The 20,462-nt window shown below is 46.2% G+C and overlaps 1 protein-coding gene across 1 annotated transcript in view; it reads right to left on the reverse strand.

Moving 5' to 3' along the window:
• ADRA1B (adrenoceptor alpha 1B) overlaps nucleotides 1–20,462 on the reverse strand; it is a 43,552-nt gene continuing 23,090 nt past the window's right edge. The window contains exon 2 of the mRNA XM_019664073.1: nucleotides 1–660. Within this exon, the coding sequence (XP_019519618.1) occupies nucleotides 56–660 (605 nt within the window). The 3' untranslated portion in view covers nucleotides 1–55. The remainder of the gene's footprint in view (nucleotides 661–20,462) is intronic.

Consider the following 20,462-nt stretch of genomic DNA (forward strand, 5'->3'; position numbering starts at 1 on the left):
CCCCTCCCCCCACGGTGGTTTCCTCCCCAGGGAAAGGAAGCTGTGCGCTGGGGCCTTACAACGGCCCGGGCGCCAGGGGCATGTTGGTTTTGAAGCCCGGCTGCCCGTTGGCCACGTCGGCCGCGGCCTCGCAGCCCCCACTGCTGGAGCCCCCATCTGTCCCGGGGCTCTCGGGCTCCGCCAGGAGCTTGAAGGTGAAGAGCGGGCCCGAGTCTTGGCGGCCCCGGCGGCCGGGGGGCTCAGGCAGGCTCAGCAGGGCCCCGGGCGCCTTCCACTCCGGGAAGGCGCACAGCTCGACGGGCGGCTGCGCGCCGCGGCCCAGGTAGCCGGGGCTCGGCGAGGCCGAGGGCAGGGTCCGCTGGCTGCCGCTCAGGCAGCTGCCGCTGTCGTCCAGCGAGTCCTTGCGCGACTGCGAGCGCTCCAGCGAGCCGCCGCGCGTCCACGGCCGGTAGGTGTAGGCACAGCCGCCCAGGCGCCGCCGGCGGCGGCGGCGACGGCGCCGGGCGCGGCACTGGCACCCGAGGATGCGCACGAAGGCGCGCTTGAACTCCTTGCTGGAGCACGGGTAGATGATGGGGTTGAGGCAGCTGTTGAAGTAGCCCAGCCAGAACACCACCTTGAACACGGTGTCGGGGGGCTTCAGGGTGGAGAACAGGGAGCCTGCAGGGGGAAGGGGTGGGGCGGGCACGGGCAGAAAAACAAGACAGCAGTTCGTTAGTAGTCAGACCCTCTCCTCTGGGCCTAAACTGCCAGGCCCCTTCCTCTGCCCGGAGTGCTCGCCTTTCTGTCTCGGAATGAATAAATCTTACATTCACGTTTAGGGCCAACCTCTATAACTTCCCTTAGCCCAGGAAAGCTTTCCAGCTCTAGCTAAACGGCACCTAAGCTCCTATATCTCTAGATTTCGTAGAGCAGCGCTAACCGCTTTCTACCCAAATGATCATAATAGTCACCCACGATTGCACACCTGTTTTGGGTCGGAGGCACTGTGCTGGCGCTTTATGTGTATTATTTTAAACGTCACAAAATGCCGTGAAGTAGACGCTGATTTATCTCCGTGGCAAATATGAGATGTATTACAAAATCGAAATGCGAAAGGTAAAACTTTCAAGGCAAAAGAAGACAAATGTAACGGATGATCTTTTTGATCTGAGGTGAAGAAAAATGACTTAACACTTCAAAAAGATAAACTACAAGACAAGGGTGGGAGACGATATTTACAATGCCTCAGATAGTCGAGGGATTGATATATTTAGAATATGTAAGGACTCCTGCAAATCAACAAGAAAAAGACAGCATTCCCAGCAGAAAGGTGGGCAAAGAAAATGAACAGGCAATTTACAAAACAGCAAACCTGAGGGCTAATGAGCCCATGACAAGATGCTCAAAATATTAGGCAGTCAAATCAGTTAAAATGAAAACCACTAAGAGATATAATTTATACCTGTCGGGCTGGCAAAAATCAGGAAGTTGGACAGTGCCAAGTGTAGGCAGGGCTACATGTCCCCAAGTGGGGACAAAGGGAGGCTTTTACATGGCTGGTGGGACACAGGCTGTGAAAATCTACTGGAGAAGACCCTGACACCATTTGGTCCCATTAAGTATACACACACCTCCCAACCTAGCAATTCTGCTCCTTGGCATAGATCTCAAAGAACTTTCACATCAGTACGTATAGGGACATGTATGAACATGCTCAGGGCAGTGTTGTTTGAGGTGACATGGAGCTGGAGACATGGGTGTCCCTCACTAGCAATTATGGAACCATAGAGATGGGTAGATGCATAGCATGGAGAATATGGTGCACCGGCCAGAGGCCCTACATGACAAAACCATGTAGCTATACGGATAGGCTTTCGATACAGCTTTCATTGTGAAAACAAAGTAGGAAACAATGAGATGTACAACATTAACTATTCAAACAACACACCAAACAACCACACCCATTCTGCAAAGACACTTTCAAATTAAAAAATACATATTAAACACAAACGGTTGCCTAAAGGTGGAGGCAGAGGGAAATGAGAATGGGGATTGCGAGTAAAAGGAAGTAAATCAATAAAATAAGAGAGAGAGACCTGGCACAGACCTCGATGATGAGGTATTAGGAATCGAGAAACATGATTAACTCATCCCTTTGAATTTGAGGTCCCAAAACATTTTATGGTAATAGTAAATTAAAAGCAATTTCCATTTTAAATGCAAGGCAACTGAAACTTGGAGAGGTTATGTGACGTGCCTGAAAATGTAATTTTTTTTTTTTAGCAAGAGAAAAGACAGATTTTTATCCAGGTGCATACATTGGGGGGAAAAGGGGGGTTCACAGAAAAATGTGACTAAAAGGGACTGTTAGAATTTGGGGCTTATATTCCATCTTAAGAAGGGCAGGAGAGGGAGAGAAAGACACTTATGGGAAAACAAGTGAATTTTTGGAAAATTAAATGGGGCATAGATGGGAGATAAGAGTTTTTTTGTTGTTGTTAGCTGAGCCATCCTGCCACCTGTTGGCAGCTCAGTGGCAGTTCAGCTTGGTCCGGGCATCGAACTGCTGTTGCTTAGAGCTCAAACTCTTGAGCGAGCTCTTAACAAGGGAGATAGAGTTTTTATGACAATGTCTGTTCGGGGGATTGTGGAGACTTCTCATCTCCAAGAGTCAATCTCTCCTGGTTGTTCCCAGGGAGAGAAGTTATGACAATTGGGTTCTCTTGAGTTCTTTTGGGAGGCTCTGCTTTTAGGCAGATAAAGGATTTCAGGACATATGGTGCTATACCACTCTACCCAATCTGCCCAGCTGCATTACACCCTACTGTCCAGATAAGTAGTAGTTTTCTTAACCCTTTCCTAATGATAGTCAAGCACTCATAGGTGATTTCCAATCTGGGGTTGTTACAAACTGCACTAATGAAAAGCCTCATGCATTTTGCTGTTTGCATGTTTGAGTGTTTCTGTAGGATAAATTGAGAAATCACCAGGTCAGTTCCACATTCAAGTGCTGACAGTAAGCCAAATTGCCTTCTGAAGTGGCGGCAGCAGCTTACCGTCCTGCCGACTGTGTGTGAGTACCCAGTGCCCACCACCCACATCAACTCCGCATTAACACTAACTAACCAAATAATTATTATTTCTCTAAATCACTGATTGGGCTGGAGAGCTAATTCCAGGAAACCTATGTGTGGGACCTATGTTTGGGGACTTATTGTATCATTTTGGGTAAGTTGCTTTCCCTCTCTGGCCTCAGTTTCCCTCCTTTAGGAGAGTGGTTTGATCCGGGTCCTCTCCAGCCTCAGAATTCAGTCTCTGTGAAGCCTGTGATGGAAGCCCAGCCCTGCCTACTGGGGTGTGCCAGCTTCTCTAGTCCCGCCACACAGGGGCAGTGTGGGTCTGGGAGTGGAAGGCAGGGCGCCTGGGATTCCACGCATATTTCCGCCCCTTTCCTCCTGCCTCTCCCCCCCAGCAGCACAGTAACTACTGGGATTAGGGACCCCATTTGCCAGGCCGCCAGCCTTGCCCTGGTGGGAGCCAAGAAGCCGTGATCGATTACGGAAGGTGTGGAGTCTCTTTGGGATGAAGGAGGATTGGGGACAGGGATCTTTTACCCTGGGCACCCAAACAGACCTTTGGGGACCAAGGCAGCTGCTAGGATAGGGGAGCAAATATCAACAGGAAACGAGTGTTTCTTGAAGCCTGCCCTCTGTTGGAAGTCAGGGCTGTGCTGCACTCTGTGACATGGCCACTGACTCACTGTGCATGTCCTGAGCCTGGTGCCACGTCTCTTGCATGTGAAATGGTCTGACGCTCCCTGGCCTGCATTTTAGAATTATGGCTTGCCGGGGACTGGGAAAGGGCAGGGCCTCGAGGGTGGGTGACCTGCTCAAGGTTACTCAGCTGGTGAATGGCAAAAGGACCACCAGAACCTGTTCAAGTTGTCCTTCACTTGATTCTACAAACCTTTATTGAGACAGTGGGGGTTAGGGGTTAAGGACCTGTTCAGATATCACAGGTAGGCAGACTGTGTTCAAATGCTGACCTTGGCTTCCCATCTGTGTGGCCGTGGAGAAGCCACCTGAGCTGGGCGAGGCTCAGTTTCCTGGAAAATGGGGATGCTGAGAGTTCTTTACTGCGTAGATGAGCTTAGGCTTGGTAAGTGTCTGGCACGTTAAAAGCACTCATGGGCAGCTATTCTTACTGCTTCAATTAACAACTACTCTTACTACTGCCGGTGCTGCTGTTACTGGCAGCCCCACCTACAAAAGTGAGGAAGGTGGTGACAAGGATGAGATCTGTGCTGGCCAGGTGTCGGGACTGTCACCTCACTGCCCTTTTCCATACAGGCCCGTGGATAGACTTCGGTGGTTCTTGAACCAGCTGAAATTGTATACGACGTTCGCGCATTTTTCTGGGGGAGAACCCATAGCTGTCATCACGGGCTTGAAGGGATCAGCAACCCTCCAACAGTTAAGCCTCACCCATCTCCAATCCAGGGCTTTCTAAGCATCAGTCACTGTACCATCTGGACCACAAGTTTTGAATGCCTTTCTTGAAATCAACTCATTTTTCGTATCTAAACTAAAAAAAAAATATAAAAAATTTTAAGGAAGCTTTTTATCACTATTTTACAACCTGTACTATTTGCTATATAAATAGTGTCATGGTAGGGAAAAATGTGACGGAAACAAAACGATGTTAGTACTCTGGGTCGCTCCAGACAGTGGTGGGCCTGGGGCCTGCTGTCTTTTTCAAAAAGGGAGATTAGCCGGGGTTGACAGGTGTGGAAGACCAGCCGGCTCTAATCTGAAAGGAATTCCTCTCTGAGGAGCCTAAAGGATTGGATTGAAAGACAAGTGAACAGGGACCAACTGTCTCACTGGAGAACCCAGTCCCTGGCACAATAGGGACTAAATAAATATTTGTTCAATGACCGAGGGATTGACTGAACACGCGACTCAAAGATTCCTGTGCCACCTCCAGCCGTCCTTTCAGGCTACCTTGCACACACTCAGCTCTGTAGTGAATGTGAGCCTCAGTATAAACATAGACCGGAAACCACTGGCGGGAAGGAGGTCCCATGGCTCCATTCTGATACCACTCATAGCCTCTCACTGAGGCTTTTTAAGCAGGTCAAATGAGACTGTACTCCTGAAAGGGCTTGGACAGCTGAGTGGGGTGAATAGGAGGTGGAGCTTGGGGGAGGGTGGGGAGGGATAAAGAGGCAAGCAGATGGTGCAGTGAGCCTACTCCATCACTTGGGCCTTGCCCGCCCTAAGGAGATTTAGAGGGATTGTGAATTGCAAGGATCAAAGCTAAGGCAGAGCAGGGTCCTCAAAGGGAGAAGAATTTCTTGGCTGGACTTGGTCTCAGCTGGTCATCCTTAAGGTGCCATTCAACAAATCTGAACAGTGAATGCAAGGTCTCAATCCTCTGTGAACCTCCACGCTTTAAAACCATCGGGGCATGTGTGTTTCGGAATAGTAGCCACCATTTAACAAGCGTACTCTGTGCCAGTCACCGGGCTCAATGCTTCACCATCCTTCAACCATCACTGTTCCCAAGGCAGCCTGGCATGCCTGTGCCCTGCACAGCCCTAGGAGGCGCCATTGCACACTGTAGTCCATGGCACCCTCTAACAGAGGGTCTTAATCACTCACTACCCATACTGCTCGTAGGGACACACCATATGTATGCTGATGTGTATAAAGGACTGGAAGGGCATATAGGGCAAGAAACAACACTGTTTATCCTTGGGTGCTGAAATTATGGGTGAATTTCCCTTCTCTGTGGTTTTCGGTGTTTTCCAACATGTTCTCCATAAACATGAATTACTTTTATAATTGGGAAAAATCCACTGAATATTATTTGAAAAATAAAAAAAGAAACCACAAGATTCCATGTTTATTGGGTCCTTGTTATGTGTCAGCCAACTTTCTGATGTTCTGTTTCATGGAATCCCCGTAACAGCTCGATGGACATGGTGGCTTATCCCCAGTGTCAAGGCTGAAGCAGAAAGATAGGCCCAGGTCCTGCCCAGGGAAGGCAGAGAGGGCCCGAAATGAGACCTCCTGTTGTTAAGCCAGCAGCCTCCTGTTAGTTCCTGACATCCCCGTGGGTCCCCTGCCCCTTATCCCCCTCACTGTGGAGCAGAAAGGGGGCCCTTTTAATTATTTTAATTATGGATGTATTTCTACATCCATAGACCTTTAGTAAATACTGAGTGGAGGAATGACCAACGGGAGGCCTTGGAGACTGTCACGAGTCCTAAGGACCCAATGCATCATTGACCTGGCCCACCCAGGGCTGGGTGGTTTGTAACATCCCTCTGGACCCTGACATTCTGGGACTCTAGGATTATAAACTGGATTTAACTTATTTCACAGTCAGCATCAGACAAGCTGGTGACTTCAGGGGAGCCAGTGGGTGGTAAGACTTTTGATCAGCTTGTAAATATCGTGGAACTCCTTTCCAATGTGGCTTTTCTTAGGAGAATTTGGCTCTACTCACAGCCAAGCCCAGTCTCCCCAGCTGAAGCAGTTTGGCCCAATAAAACTCAAAAAAATTAAAACAGTTGCCGACTCTTTCAGCACCAGCTTTGTAAGGGAGATTTCTTTGGATATGGAAACCCCCTTCGAGGTTTTTCCATTTCAATTTGCCACTTAACTCTGGAATGAGATCATAAAATTATCCAACAAATACAATATCTTTGGGGCCAACAGTCCCATGTGAGGTTTTAAAGCAAATGCTGAAAAAATAACAATCACCATAATAATCACCAGAGCCACCATTTATAATGAACTAGGACCCAGTTATTAGGCTCTGAGTTTACAGGTCTTTGCTCACACAATCCTTCCAGCAGCCTTGCTCTTTGTGTCTCATTTCACAGATGAGGAAACTGAGGTTTAAGAGATGAAAAAAGTCACATGTCTAGTAAGTGGTAGAGCTAGGATTAAAAATCCAGCTCGGAAGTCTGGGTTCTTACTCAGTGCTTAATATTAAGAAAAAGAAGCTTCTATTTCTTTCCTTCAGCACCAGGCAATTTCTCCCTCAACTGGGAACAACCTCTCTCCCTGCTGAATTGTCAAAGCACTTTATCTGAGCCTAAAATATGGCATTTATCACGTTGTACCTTGAATTACAGTTGCTTAGGGCTATGCCTCATGTCCCCTGATTAGACTGTGAGCTTCTAGAAAAGAGAGTTCATGCCTGATTCGTCTCTCCCTCCCCAGGGCCTACCACGGTGCCTTGACACGTGACAGGCCCTCCGTCAACAAGTGTTACATGAATAATAATAGTGATAAAAATAATAAAACTGAAATACATTAGCCCCTGGCTGCTCAAAGCAAGGTTCCTGGAGAAACAGCATGGATACCACCTGGGTACTTATTAGACATGCAGAATCTCAGCGATCCAGAGAATCTGCTGTTTAACAAGATCCCAAGGTGAGAAGCACAGCTTTAGCCCACACTTCAGTTTTATTTTCAAAGTTGTTTTTATGGCTATCTTGGGATTCATGGATGAGCAAAGGCTGAGCTGAGACCCACCTCACCACGGAATTGACCTCCTTGCCCCAAACCCTCCGGCAGCTCCTACAGTTTATAGGATAAAGTTCAAAGTGCATAGGCTGGAATTGAAGACAGGCTCAGCTTGGCTGCAATGGACTGATTCTTCACCACATTAGCCGATGTTTCTGGCTCCTTCCCCTTTACTCACACTGCCCCCTGGTGTGACAAGCCCTTTCCTCTCCTTTCCTCCTCTCCGCCCTTTCCAAACCTGGCTCAAATTCCCCCTTCTCATGACCACAGCCCACGAGTATGCTTCCTCTCGAGTGGGAAAACAGGAGGAGGAATGACCAGGCTGTGAAGATGTGCCGAGACCCAGGTGACCCACACAGCTCACTTAATTTCACCCTCAGAATAGGCAAGAGGGATGGGTGGGTTCTGTATTCTCAATTCTCAATTTACAGATGTGGAAATCAAGTCTCTGAATGTGCGGAACTCACCCAGTGTCACCCAGCTATTAAGTAGTAGAGCTGGGATTCAAACCTGAATCTGCCTGGTCCCAAGCTGGCCAGTTTCCACAACAGAAAATATTGCCTCGGAACCGTTAGAACACTGCTGGGCTGGAGGAAGGCTAGAATTGTTTACTTGCTATTTGTAATGGTGTCTTTGCATATATTTTATCTGGCCTTTAAAACACAAGTATCTAGAAGCCAAGAATTCCGTGTCACTCTACCCCAGTAGTTCTTAACCTAACAATGCTGGTTATGCAAATAATGTAGCATATAATTTTAGAACTCAAAGGTTCACTGAATCCCATCCATGGGTACCCATGAGGTGCAGGTTAAGGGTCTTTGCTATTCTCTCTACAGATTTCTATCATAACAGCTGTTGGACTTATTTATTTAAGAGTCTGTTTTCCTTGTTTACAAGCTCCTTGAGGCCAGGGTAGATCTTACTCATCTTGGTTTCTCTAGCACCTAACGCAGCAGACCTTGGTTTATAGTGAATGTGTAAAAATATTTGTTGAGCACATAACTTCCTCTTCATGTGCTGAGCCCAGTATCAGGTTCACAGCAGGTGCTGATAAACGGTTGTGACATGATCCCTTGCTTGTACTTTGCTTCCTTCTTCTTCTTAATTATTTAAATGGTAACCACAGGACAATGCCCAACTCGGTTTCCGCCTCCTTCCTAAAACCTTTCCTGACTGCTCCAGACCTCTTCTATTTTAGTTCCCATCAACACAGAGTCCATAGCACATGGGTTAACATGGAAGGTTATTAAAGGATGTGACACTTGACTCTTTAGGCAGGCAGCACCAAAACTCCTCAAAGATGGGACCTGTGTCCTTATATTCCTAGCACGGGGCTGAGCATATGGTCAGTGCCATCAATTACCCAATGATTAATTGTCTGAGCCATTCCATCTTCCAGAAGGGAAGCTACCTCCTGGTTTAGGCCCAGAGTTAAGAGCAGATGGGATGGAGTGGTGGCATTCACAGCAATTAAGGGTCCATCTCTGATGCAAACTGAGTGTGTCCCATGCTTTCTTTGATCTTAGTGAAAATAGCAATTTCCCTGTGGAACACTTTGAGAAACTGAGCATTGGTGGGACCTATGTGAAGGAGACTATAAAACTTGATAAAGGGGAGTAAAAAGAAGACACGTATAAATGGAGAGACACCGCTTGCTGTAGTACAGGAAGCCTCTATCTAAGATAACTTCAGTTCTCCCCAGGTAGTCTGTAAATTCAAGACAACCTCATGAAAATACCAACAGGAGGTGTATTTTTCTTTGAGGGAGGAATCTAAATGATCCAAAATTAAATATATGGAATACAAAAGAATAACTATGAAAAGATAGCCAGGTCAATTAAAATAAATAAGACGAATGGTGGGTGGTATTGGGAAGATGGCTCAACCCACCCCTACAGATATTAAAACGTACCATAAAATCACATAATTGAAAAAATACTAGAGCAGAAAGTGCAAGAAAAAGCAGATAGATCAATGAAATTATATAGTTTATAAAGAGAACCATATATCTATGAGAATTTTATATGCCATTTCAATGTTCATGGGAAAAAAAAGAAGAGATGATTGTATAAGCAGTGTTGGGACAACAGTCTGTCACTTTAAAACAAATAAAGCAGGAGCCCTATTTTATTTTTTACATCCAAATAAACCCAGATGGACCTAAGCTTTTAAATATAAAAATTATTAAAATATTAGAAGATACAAGTGAATTTTTTTATAAGTTTGAAATGAAAAGACCTTTTCAAAAGGGATGACCAAAGTTCAGGATCTGTAAAGAAAAGTATTGATGAGCTTGCCCAGGCATTTCTAAAAGGTTGCAAACTTCAAAAAGAAGGTTAAAAGAAGAATTGGATAATTCAAATGTCAGTAAAAGGAATACTATTTCTAATACACAAAGCTCTGTTTCAAATCAAGAAGAGAAAAACGACTCAATAGAAAACAAAGTAAATCATATGGATATGCAAGTAAGTACAAGGGACAGCTGATGAATTAATGACAACCCAATAAAATTCATTTAAAAAATAAATAATGCAAATTAAAAAGCAGCAAAATATTACAGATCTATTAATTTGGAAGATATTTTAAAAATTGCTTGAGATACTGAGAAGCAGAACTTGAGAATACCCAGATATTAGAATTAAAGGGCAGCATAAATGTTTATTAACTTAAAGGTTAAAAAAAAAAAAGAAAGAAAGAAATCATGACCAAAGTGAAGTGGGGGCGGGTGTGGGGCAGTCCTAGTTTTGCTAGAGAAAGACGTGATGCTGAAGAGTTGAGAAGGACCTGGCCAGGCAGAGCGGTTGCATGGGAGGGCATCCAGGCAGAGGGATCAGAATGTGCAAAGTCCTCTATGCATTAAAGAGCTTGATGTGTTCCTGGGAATGAGGGAAGTCAGGGGGCCTAGGGTGTGAGGGAGCCATTTCTAGAGAATAGAAAAAAAAATTGCTTATGCTCAATTTGGCAAAGGTGTGGGAAAACAGACATTTTTATACATTCTGGGTAAGGGAGTAAATTTTGGGTAGAAAATTGGTGTTATATAATAAAATTAAAATGTGCCCAGCTTTTGATCTAAGTACTCACATCCAGGAATTTAGCCTACAGAAGTATTCATAAAAGGGAGCAAAGATAAAATACAACGAACTGCAGTGATGTTCCCCCAAAATGGGAAACAACCTAAATTCCAACACAGGGGATTGTGAAATAAAGCATGTAGCATTCATGCAATGAAAAAAATCATACATCTATTAAAATGGCAAGCTATTCTAAATGGAATGATGTCCATGACAGAATTAGGTAGAAAAAAGCAAATTTCAGGAGAGAATGCACACTATGATCTGATTTTTATTTTAAAAAACCCAAAACATTGTGTGCACGTATGTGTGTTCATAGAAAAAAAAAATCTGGGTAAATATACACCAAACTGTTCATAGTGGTTATCTCTGGAGGATGGCTTTTTGGCAAGGTTTTCACTTTGTATTTGAATTTTTTTTTGCAATGAACAATCATTGCATTTGTAATGAGAGAGAGAGAGAGAGAGAGAGAGAGAGAAGTTGAAAATACAGGGGGAAAGAACCAGTATAGGCTCGTATCTGGCTGACCTTTAGGTCAGGTCATCACATTTCTGGGCCCCAGTTTCCTCACGTATGAAACAAGGGGGCATTAGCGACTAGGACCTCCTCCTTCTCAGATTCTAAGCTTTGCATTTACCCCATTGTTGAGGTGGAACAGAAATTACAGAGAAGGAACGAATGTACCTGCAGCCAGAGCCTTTGAGCCTAGACCTAGAGCACACACCCATGCATCACCTGGTCTTTCCTTCTGAGGTAATGCATGAGCCTGCTGGTTGGCCGAGAGGCCTGGTATCTGTGGATGAAAAGCTCCACGAGAGAACAGAGACAAGTACTGGCCTTGGGGAATCAGATGGTAAAACGCCGAGATGGGGCCACTTAGGCCATTGGGCTCCGTGCAGTGCCTTTCATCCCTTCTCTCAGAAGCTGTCCCCTGACTTCCCTGCTTCCTCTTTCTGACTCATCCCTCTGTTCTGTCCTGCGGCTGGTGGTAATTGAAACGCTTCCCTACGTGCGAACGGGTTGGCTAGGTTCAGGTTGGCCTGGGAGCCCTGGACGGCTCTGCGTCTCGTTTCTGCTTGTCTGGCCTGGTTGGGGCCGCACTCCTCCCTGAGGGGGCCACGCTTGGGGATCATGCCCTCCTTGTCATCTGCAGGCCTGAGTCTCTCGACCACAGAGTGAGAGATGCCAGCCTACTGACTCCAGGATGTCTTGGCTTCTCACCAGAGCACTCTTCTGTCTTCTGTACCCCAGGAGCCAGGCACGTGGCTGGTATCATGAATATTGTATAAGGCAATGATTAGTCCTTGCTGCTGCGTGCGTGCCACTCTCCAAGTTTTAGCAAAGCGGGGCTGTCTCCTGCTTCTTGTTCCAGGTCTACAGGCTTGCCATAAAAAGACCCTGAAATTGCTGCCCTTTCTAATAGCTCCTCACGCACTAGGAAACTTTCCAGGTGGACACGCCTGGAGGCTAATTCACCGCTCCACTTGGAAATGGCCTGTGGGGCTGAGAGCTGGCTGGGCTCGCTGCGGCCATGGGCAAATGTGTCCCACCTGACTGCCTGTGCTGTTTATGTATGTGTAGCCCACACATCAGCTAGGGGTCCCCTCGCCCCTTAAAAGCTAGGTGAGATTATCTCGGGTGTTCCTTTTCCATAATCCTTAGAAGCTGTCCTGAGGAGTCACTAGAATGGGACAGGAGGATTAAGGTCATTCCTGCTTTTTGGGCTTTAGGCCCATGTCAGCCTGCTTTGCCTGTAGCACCTTGAGGCAATGATCCCACAAGAGGAAACTCCCCCCAACCCCAAGCATTTGGAGCAATACTTCATGCCAGATTCCCACCCCACTCCTTGCCTTCTCCCTTCTCAGCTTCTCTCCTCCCACATTGCTCCAAATTCTTATTGTCATTGTTTTTTGTTTTTTTTTAAGATTTTTATTGGGGAATTGGGAGAAGGGGAACAGACAAGTTGCTGTCCTTTTGTTCTTCAGGCTAGTTGTGGAGGATGTTGCTTCACTGGCCCAAGCTGGCACCATCATTGCGCTCTTCCTGGGCAAGGCAGATCAGTCGCCGGCTTCTGGACGGCTGCTCACTGCAGCTGCTGGCTGCTCACGCTGGCTGCTGGCTACATATGGTAGCCCATGGCAACCCACTGCCACAGGGACTGCAGCCCACGCCATCGCCGGCGACTCACAGCAGCCTAGCTCCAGGTTGAGCTGTTGTTCAGCATCTTAGCTGTGGAGGGCAGTGTCACTAGCCCTCATATGTGGGATCCGAACCGGAGCCCTCTGGCGTCCCAAGCCAATTCTTAACCATCGCGCCACTCGGCCGGCCCATGTCGTTGTGTTTTTAAGGCGAACATCTCTGTTCTCTCTCTGGTAGCTTTGGCATCAGCCTTGGTGAGGGCAGTAGGGAGGAGAGAGATGGGGAGTGGTGATGGGGACTGATGGGTTTTCCCTTCCTATCTTCAGCTCTAATTAAGATGTTTTCCCAAAGAAAATCTAGATTTTCAGAAAATACAATTTTCTCCACCTGCTTCCAATGCTCCATTCTCAGTTTGATGTAGGTTTTTTAGATTCTTGCTCTCAGCCGGTACCTGGAACGGTCTGAGCATTTAACCCAGGAGATGAACCTTGACTGGGGGAGTAAGGAGATTTCAACGATGATTTTAGTCAGTCCTCAAAAACCTATGGGGTGAATACAATTATTATGCCCATTTTAAGGGTGAAAAAACTGTGGCTTAGAGCCATTAAGGAAACAGGATTCAGTTCTAGGCCTGACCCCCGAGCAACAGATGTTTCTGCTGTCCCAGTGCCGACCCCCGCAGACTGAAGATCTGTTATTTTCCTGGAACATTCGGTGTGCAGCTGCCTAGAAGAAACCCAGGAGGGGCTGGTTCCACGTAGGGATGGAGAGATGTGCATGGGAGACAGGTTAGGAAGGAAGGGTTATTTGACTTTGCTACTGGCAGAGAACTTCCCTGTAAAAATGGTTCCATCTTCAGGCATTTTGAGGAGACAGGAGCTGGAAGGGCAGAGCATAGCACCCCATCCCCTTGGTGGGTGAGGGTGCCGTGGCAATGGGGCAAGTGTGGTTCAGAAAGCTGGTAACTTACGGTTACTTAGTTCTTGAGAGAGGAGGCTTGACTTCCTGCACTGTGTCCTGATCACACAGACGGTAGAAAAGGTGTGCGGATGCTCACAATTAGTTAGATATGGACTCCGTCTTTATGGTGTTTTCAAAGAAAATATGGAAGATGATAGTGATCTGACTGGAATAACGGCAGCAATAACAGCAATCACAGTTGCCATCTATGGCGAGCTTATAGGTGGCGAGCGCTGTACCTACCCTGTACCATGCACGGTCTCACTCGGGACCCAAAACAATTCTGTGTGGATGGTACAGTTACTGTCCCCATCTGACAGACGTTGAAATGGGGGCTTAGGAGAGAAGCAATTTGCTCAGAGTCACAGAGCTATTAAGTCTTATTACAACTTCCAAGTTCCTGCTCTCCTATCTTCTGCTGTTTTGACCTGAGTGGCAGGCCACCAAGAAACCAAGGACTAAAAGGACATTTGAAAAAGTGGAGCAGGTTCCACAGGGGACTCCAGGGTGCGGGGGGGAAAAGTAGAGCCAGGCTTGGGTGTGACTATAGTTTTCAAATGACTCATCTTCGCAGCCAACTCCGGGAGGAACTGTAATTATTTAGAATGGAAAAGTCATCCTTCTGCTGTCTCCTGGCCTCATGAAAGTGAGTCTGGGGCATGCAAGCAAGAGAGAGGGGAAGGAATGTTTAACTCAGAAATTCTTCCCTCATCTGTGGATGGGCAATGTCAAGAACAAAAGCGAGAGGAGAGGGCAAAGGGTAAATATTCACAGGATGGAGATAAACAGAGATCAAAAGATAGATTTAAGCCAGGCAACAAAAGGACAGGACAGCCCCCTTTCCCATCACCCCTCCTCCCCTTACTTCTGCAAAGGATGTGGTAGCCTTATGCAAAATGAGACCCGACAGGGTGTCCCGGGTGGGCTGCAAGGCAAGGCCACTCAGGTTCCAGCCAGAGGAGCTGCCTGCGTGCCTTGTGTGTGTCTGCTGGCGGTCTGGCCTCTGACCTGTCCAACCAGGTGGGGGCAGTTCACTCAAGTGTGCTAACTCCTCTGTCCGCCTCCTTCCTTGCAGGCCGGGACCGGATGTTCCACCCCCAATTTTGAAAATGTCACCATGCCTGGATGGATCATTATGAAAAACGGCCCCATTCCTCCCCGTAGCATGTGCACATGCCAAGAAGGGCTCCCAGAAAAATCTGCCTGGCATAGCAGCATTCACAGCAGACGGACAGGCAAGGCCCCGGGTCCCATGCTCCCTTCCCCCGCTGTCCCAAGCCAGTGCTTCTGACAGGAGGGGTGGGTAGAGTTGGTGGAGGCTTGGCTGATCCAGGATGAGGCTTTCCAAATCATAAAGGAGCAAGCTGCAAGGGGAGATAATAAAAACCACCAGCATGCGAAGAGACGCCTCGGGCAGGAGGATCCCAGACTTGCTCTTGAGAGGCTGCTGAAGTGCGAAGGGGAGGCAGGCTGGGGCTGGCCTGTCCATCTGCTCTGAGGTCCTGCTGGTTTGGCGGAGGGCGGCACGACCTCAGGAGAGAGTCTTGACCTGGGTACCTCCTTCCCACATGGCGAATGCACCATGATAGAGCCTGGGCATATTCTTCCAGCCTCTCCCGAGCTGGTTCCTTATGCTACAGGACTGTTTAAAAGAACAATCTGGTCAAACCCGCATTTTACTGGGTTGATGAGTCCTGTTTTAGGTTCAGTGCTGTGGACGTGTCAATCCTCCAGCAAAGCAGAGGGGTAGTGACTGGTGTGTGTGAACCCCTGAAAAATAAAGGGTCATTTGAGGTGCATATGTGCATTGTCCGTGTAGCTGCTTCATAGCTCCCATCAGGTTCCCAAAGAGGAACCAAAAAAAGAATAAGAACCATTGATTGAAAGAAAATCAATGTTTCTATCAGGAACTGGGTTGCATGCATGCTCTAAAGAGTATGAATAAGCTTTCGGAAGCCTGGGCTTCATTTCTCTAATGAACAATAAAAATTAATAGGACCCTGTGTTGGTGATGATATTAAGCAAATATGCACTCACACCTTGATGGTGGGAGTATAAATTGGGACATACTTTCTGGAGTAATATGACACAGAGACCTTACAATATCATGCATTTAATTACCTTGAAATTACAATTCTAAGAATTTACCTTAGTGGTTAAGGGTGCTGGCTCTGGAGTTGATATGTCACTGTGGGTAAGTTAATTAACCAATCTAAGCCTCAGTTTTCTTGTCTGTAAAATGTAGCTAATATTATTTATCCATAGGAGGGTTAAACTAGATAATACATGTAAAACATTTAGTACAGTGCCTGGGACACAATACCCGCTCAATAAATGTTAGTTGTGATTTAGATGTAAGGATTTTGTTGCCACATGACTTATAATAACAAAAAATTGGAAACAACCCCAAATATCCAATGTAAGTGAATGGTTTAATGATCCATACGACTCAACCATTAAAGAGTAAATTAGTTAATATGACTGGGAAATTGTTCATAATATATCAAAAGACGATGAGCAGGTTGCAAAATGTTATGTATCATATCATCCAATAGAAAAATGGCTGAATAAACAAGCATTAAATATTCCAGTGGTTATGTGTGGTGAATGCCTTTTTGTTATCTTTTTGTTTTTGTGTAGCTTCTAAATTTTCTACAATGAGCATGTAGAACTTGTTGCAATAAGACAAAACTAACCCATCAAAAGTTACTTTTTTAAAAAAGAATGACTAATCTGAGTTGAGAAACTCTTTGTAGCCTTGAGTAATCATTTCTGTGAAGGTTCCTTTTTTCATATCTAAAATGAAAGGTGTACCTTCTGTCCTTCTTCAGATACAGGGAAACTCAAATGAAAGGGTGATGGTGGGGCCGGCCCCATGGCTCAGTTGGTTAAGAGCGCGAGCTCTGAGTAACAGGGTCACTGGTTTGATTCCCATATGGGTCAGTGAACTGTACCTGAGGTGAGCTGCCGCTGAGCTACCAACAGGTGGCAGGGTGGCTCAGCTGGTGGGAGCATGTGCTCCTAACAACAAGGTTGCCGACTCGACTCCCACATGGGATGGGGGCCTGCGCCCCCTGCAAGTAAGATGGAAGGACAACAACTTGGCTGTTCCCCTTCCCCCAATTCCCCAACACTGTTCCTCTTCCCCAATTCCCCAATAAAATCTTAAAAAAAGAAAGAAAGAAAGAAAGAAAAGAAAAATAAATAAATAAAGAAAGAAAGAAAGAAAGAAAGAAAGAAAGAAAGAAAGAAAGAAAGAAAGAAAGAAAGAAAGAAAGTAAGTAAGAAAGAAAGAAAGAAAGAAAGGGTGATGGTGAAAGTGCTTTGTGAAGGGTGGTACCAAGAAGGTGCAGAAAAGCAGGGCTTAACCTGAGGAGCTTTCACGAAATGGTCCACGTTGTAATACAAGAGGACCCCAGAGGCCCAGCTGTCTGGACTGTGAAAACCTGCCTATAGCCCTGGGCTAAAGTCCTGTTCTGATTAACCCTGGGGAACAGGGTATGAATTGAGGATGAAAGGAACAGCAACTTGCAGCTACGGAAATTGGTCTGCAGTCAGGATCCCAAGTTTAATCTCTGTGAAACCGATGGGCAAGTGTGGCCATGCTTACTAATTAGGCAGCAGCCATGTAACTGATCAAATCAATTCCCTTCATGACGCAAAGCCAAAGAACCCAGGGACAGCTTGAGCTTGGAAAAGCTTCCAGAAAGCTGGAGACCATGACTCGCTCCCCCAGAGATGTTAACATGGTTAATCTAGATTGCTTTGCTAATTGTTGGCTCCTTTCTCAGTAATGGATAACATGGTGACAGTGTGGCTCCCGCATCCCTTACGTGGCCAGGCTCTGGCTTGGGTGATTTCAGTTGTGCTCATTCATTTCTTTCCAGGATTTACAGCAAGCATTAAATGGCATCAGGCTTACCGAGCCCTTGCTTTCTGGAAAGAAAGAAAGTTATAACCAGGTGCCCTTTTCTATTTATGAATAGTTTTTACTGTTAATTTGAAAGTCAGTGTATTGAAAAAGAATGTAAAAGGGAAAACCATTAGAAGAAATGGGGGTTATGGCCACAGCCAAATGTGGAGACCAACATTTTCAGTTTATTTAGCACAGATCAAAGGAAAACAGCACGACAGAGGCTGCTTTCGCTCAGGGGAAGGCGCAGGGGCTATGGGGGCAGACAGCGCTGGTTCCGAGCTCAGCTCTTGTCACGTAGGAGCCCTGAGAACTTGAGCCAATTACTTTTTCTTTCTGAGCCTTGGTTTTCTTGTTTGTACAATGGAGAGAATGCTACCATCATCAAAGCATTGTGAAGATTAAATAAGGTAACATACTCACACACCTATCTCAGTGCTGGGGCCTTAAGAAGTACTCAGTAAATATTAGTTCTCTGCCAGTGTCTTGTCTCCCGAATAAAGCATTGAAATCACGGCTTCGTTCTGTGCTATAAACCCACGTATTTTAGTCCTCCCGTCTGGGCCATTGGATTTCCAGACTGTTCTCCCAGGAAAAGGGCACTTGCAGTCTTTCTAGAATTTGCACTTACACGATTTTTAAGAGGGGGCATAACAGAATCTTGGGTTGAGAATTTAAGTCAAGTTTGAAAAAAGCATACTGAATATTATACTTTAGTTTTTAATGTGAAGGCCCTGTTGTTTTCATAATACACATCATGGAATAGAAAGCTCAGATCTTCTTGGCTGGCGGTATAAGAGAATCTCTGATTGCAGAGGGCACGTGACTTTCAGTTTAGAAGAAGGGGTCATGGGTGAAGCAAGACTAAGCCAAATGATTTACACAATGTCATTCTAGCACAACGCACTTGGAAGCCAGGAGAGGAGCTTTGGGGGTGGTGTGGATAATCTCTCCTTTCTTGTTCTGGGTGCTGCGTACAGGGATGTGTTCATTTTGGGGAAATTGGTAGGGCCCTACCCTTATGATTGGTGCACTTTTCTGTATGGATATCACACTTGAATAGGAAAGTTTAAAGAAAAAAATAAGTGGCACATACTTTGCACACGTTCAGTATGAGATGGGACAAGGCCTGAAGATGAAGGAAGGTGAAGAATTCTCCATAAATCCTAGATCACACTGTTTTCCTGGATGGTCTAGATTTTTCCACGGAAGAGCAGAATGCAATCTCAAGCCACCATCTCCTCTCCCTGGACCCCTGCTACAGCCTCCTGAGTGGCCTCCCTGTCTCCACTCTTGAGACTCTACAGTCCATTCTCTATTTATCCACAGAGGTCTTTAAAAAAAAAAGTAAATCAGATGATATCATCTCCCTTTCCAAAGTCCTCCAGTGTCTATTGTACTTAGTGAAATCTCAGCTCTTTATCCTGACCTATGTGACTGTACCAAACGTTCATGCTCTGTTTCTATTTGACACCGTCTGTCATCTTTCTCCTCTTCCCTCTCTTCACTCCAGCATGCTGGCTGCCATCTTCCCTGCTCAACCATGCCAAGCACATCCCTCCATCGGGGCCCCTTGCACTTACTATTCTGCTGTCTGCAGTGCTTCCCCCCCAGATCCCTGCAAGGCTGGCTCCTTCTAGCCACCCACATTTCAGCCAGTGGTCGTAAGGAGCCCTTCCCTCCTGACGCTGTCATGTTTTTCCGTGATCCTCATCACCCCGCCCCTCTCCAGCACACAACATTTTATTCCTTTTATATACTTAGAATGACCTGATATATTGCCCATTTATATAGCTACTATTTGTTCCTCGCCCACTCCTTCCCTGCCTCCCCTACCCCCACCCCCAAGACTAGAAGCGTCATGAAGGTGGAGGTCTTGCCTGTCTTGTTCACGCTTGCATCTGCAGTGCCCGAAAGAGGGCCCAGCACATAGTAGGTGCTTCATAGGAATCTGGCTGTTTAGTCTGCATAAGCCTCTCAGTCTGTGAACTTCAATTCCAAGATCTGTAAAAGTAGAGGCTAATACTAAGCCTCTTCCCCACCCCCAGGGTTGTCATAAAGATCACAGGAGATAATGGATGTGAGGTGCTTGCATATAGTGCCTGGCAAGTTGTCCAAATGCTGGCTGTGCTCCCTGGGTGCTAATTGCAAGGCTTTGCTAATCTTATACCCATGAGAGGCCTCTGATTCATTTACCGTGAGCAAACAATCATCTTTTATTCGGAGTGCTTTGACAAAATTATAATATGGCATTATTAGAATGGTTTCCCAACATTCGTCTGACACGTCTTTGGCAAAGCGTTAGCCATTCTCGGTGTGCTGTATAATTATTGACTGATTAGCAGAGACCTTGTGCTATTTCGATCTTTCTTCAAAAGACAGGGCAGATGGAATTTGTATCTAGAAGGATGAGCACCCGCAGGACACTGCTCCACAGCTAGACATGGAAGAAATGAAAACACAGGAGTAGGACCCTCAGGGCAGGAGGTGGTGGCTGGTGAGAACGCAGGTTGCTCAAGTTCTCTGCTATAACGAATGGGGACATTTGTTCCTGGGGCATTCTGAGTGAACTCGTGTCTTTAGAAGTGTCTTGTTAAAAAACCCCAAAAACCGGCTCAAAAGGTTCAGAGGAAGCAGGTCCTGTCTGCTTTCAGAAGTTTACAAAGGTAAAAGGGTTCTCTGTAAGAGGCCAATGTAAATAAACGGACAAACCTTGGGTAAAGAACCTCATTGAATGATAAACAGCTACTGATTTGAAAGGAAGAGAGGACCCAGAAAAATAAAATTGAGGAGAGAGAGAGAGAGAGAGAGAGAGAGAGAGAGAGAGAGAGAGAGAGAGAGAGAGAGAGAGAGAGA

This window comes from Hipposideros armiger, unplaced genomic scaffold (genome assembly GCF_001890085.2).
Source record: "Hipposideros armiger isolate ML-2016 unplaced genomic scaffold, ASM189008v1 scaffold_416, whole genome shotgun sequence".
NCBI classification, from domain to species: Eukaryota; Metazoa; Chordata; class Mammalia; order Chiroptera; family Hipposideridae; genus Hipposideros; species Hipposideros armiger.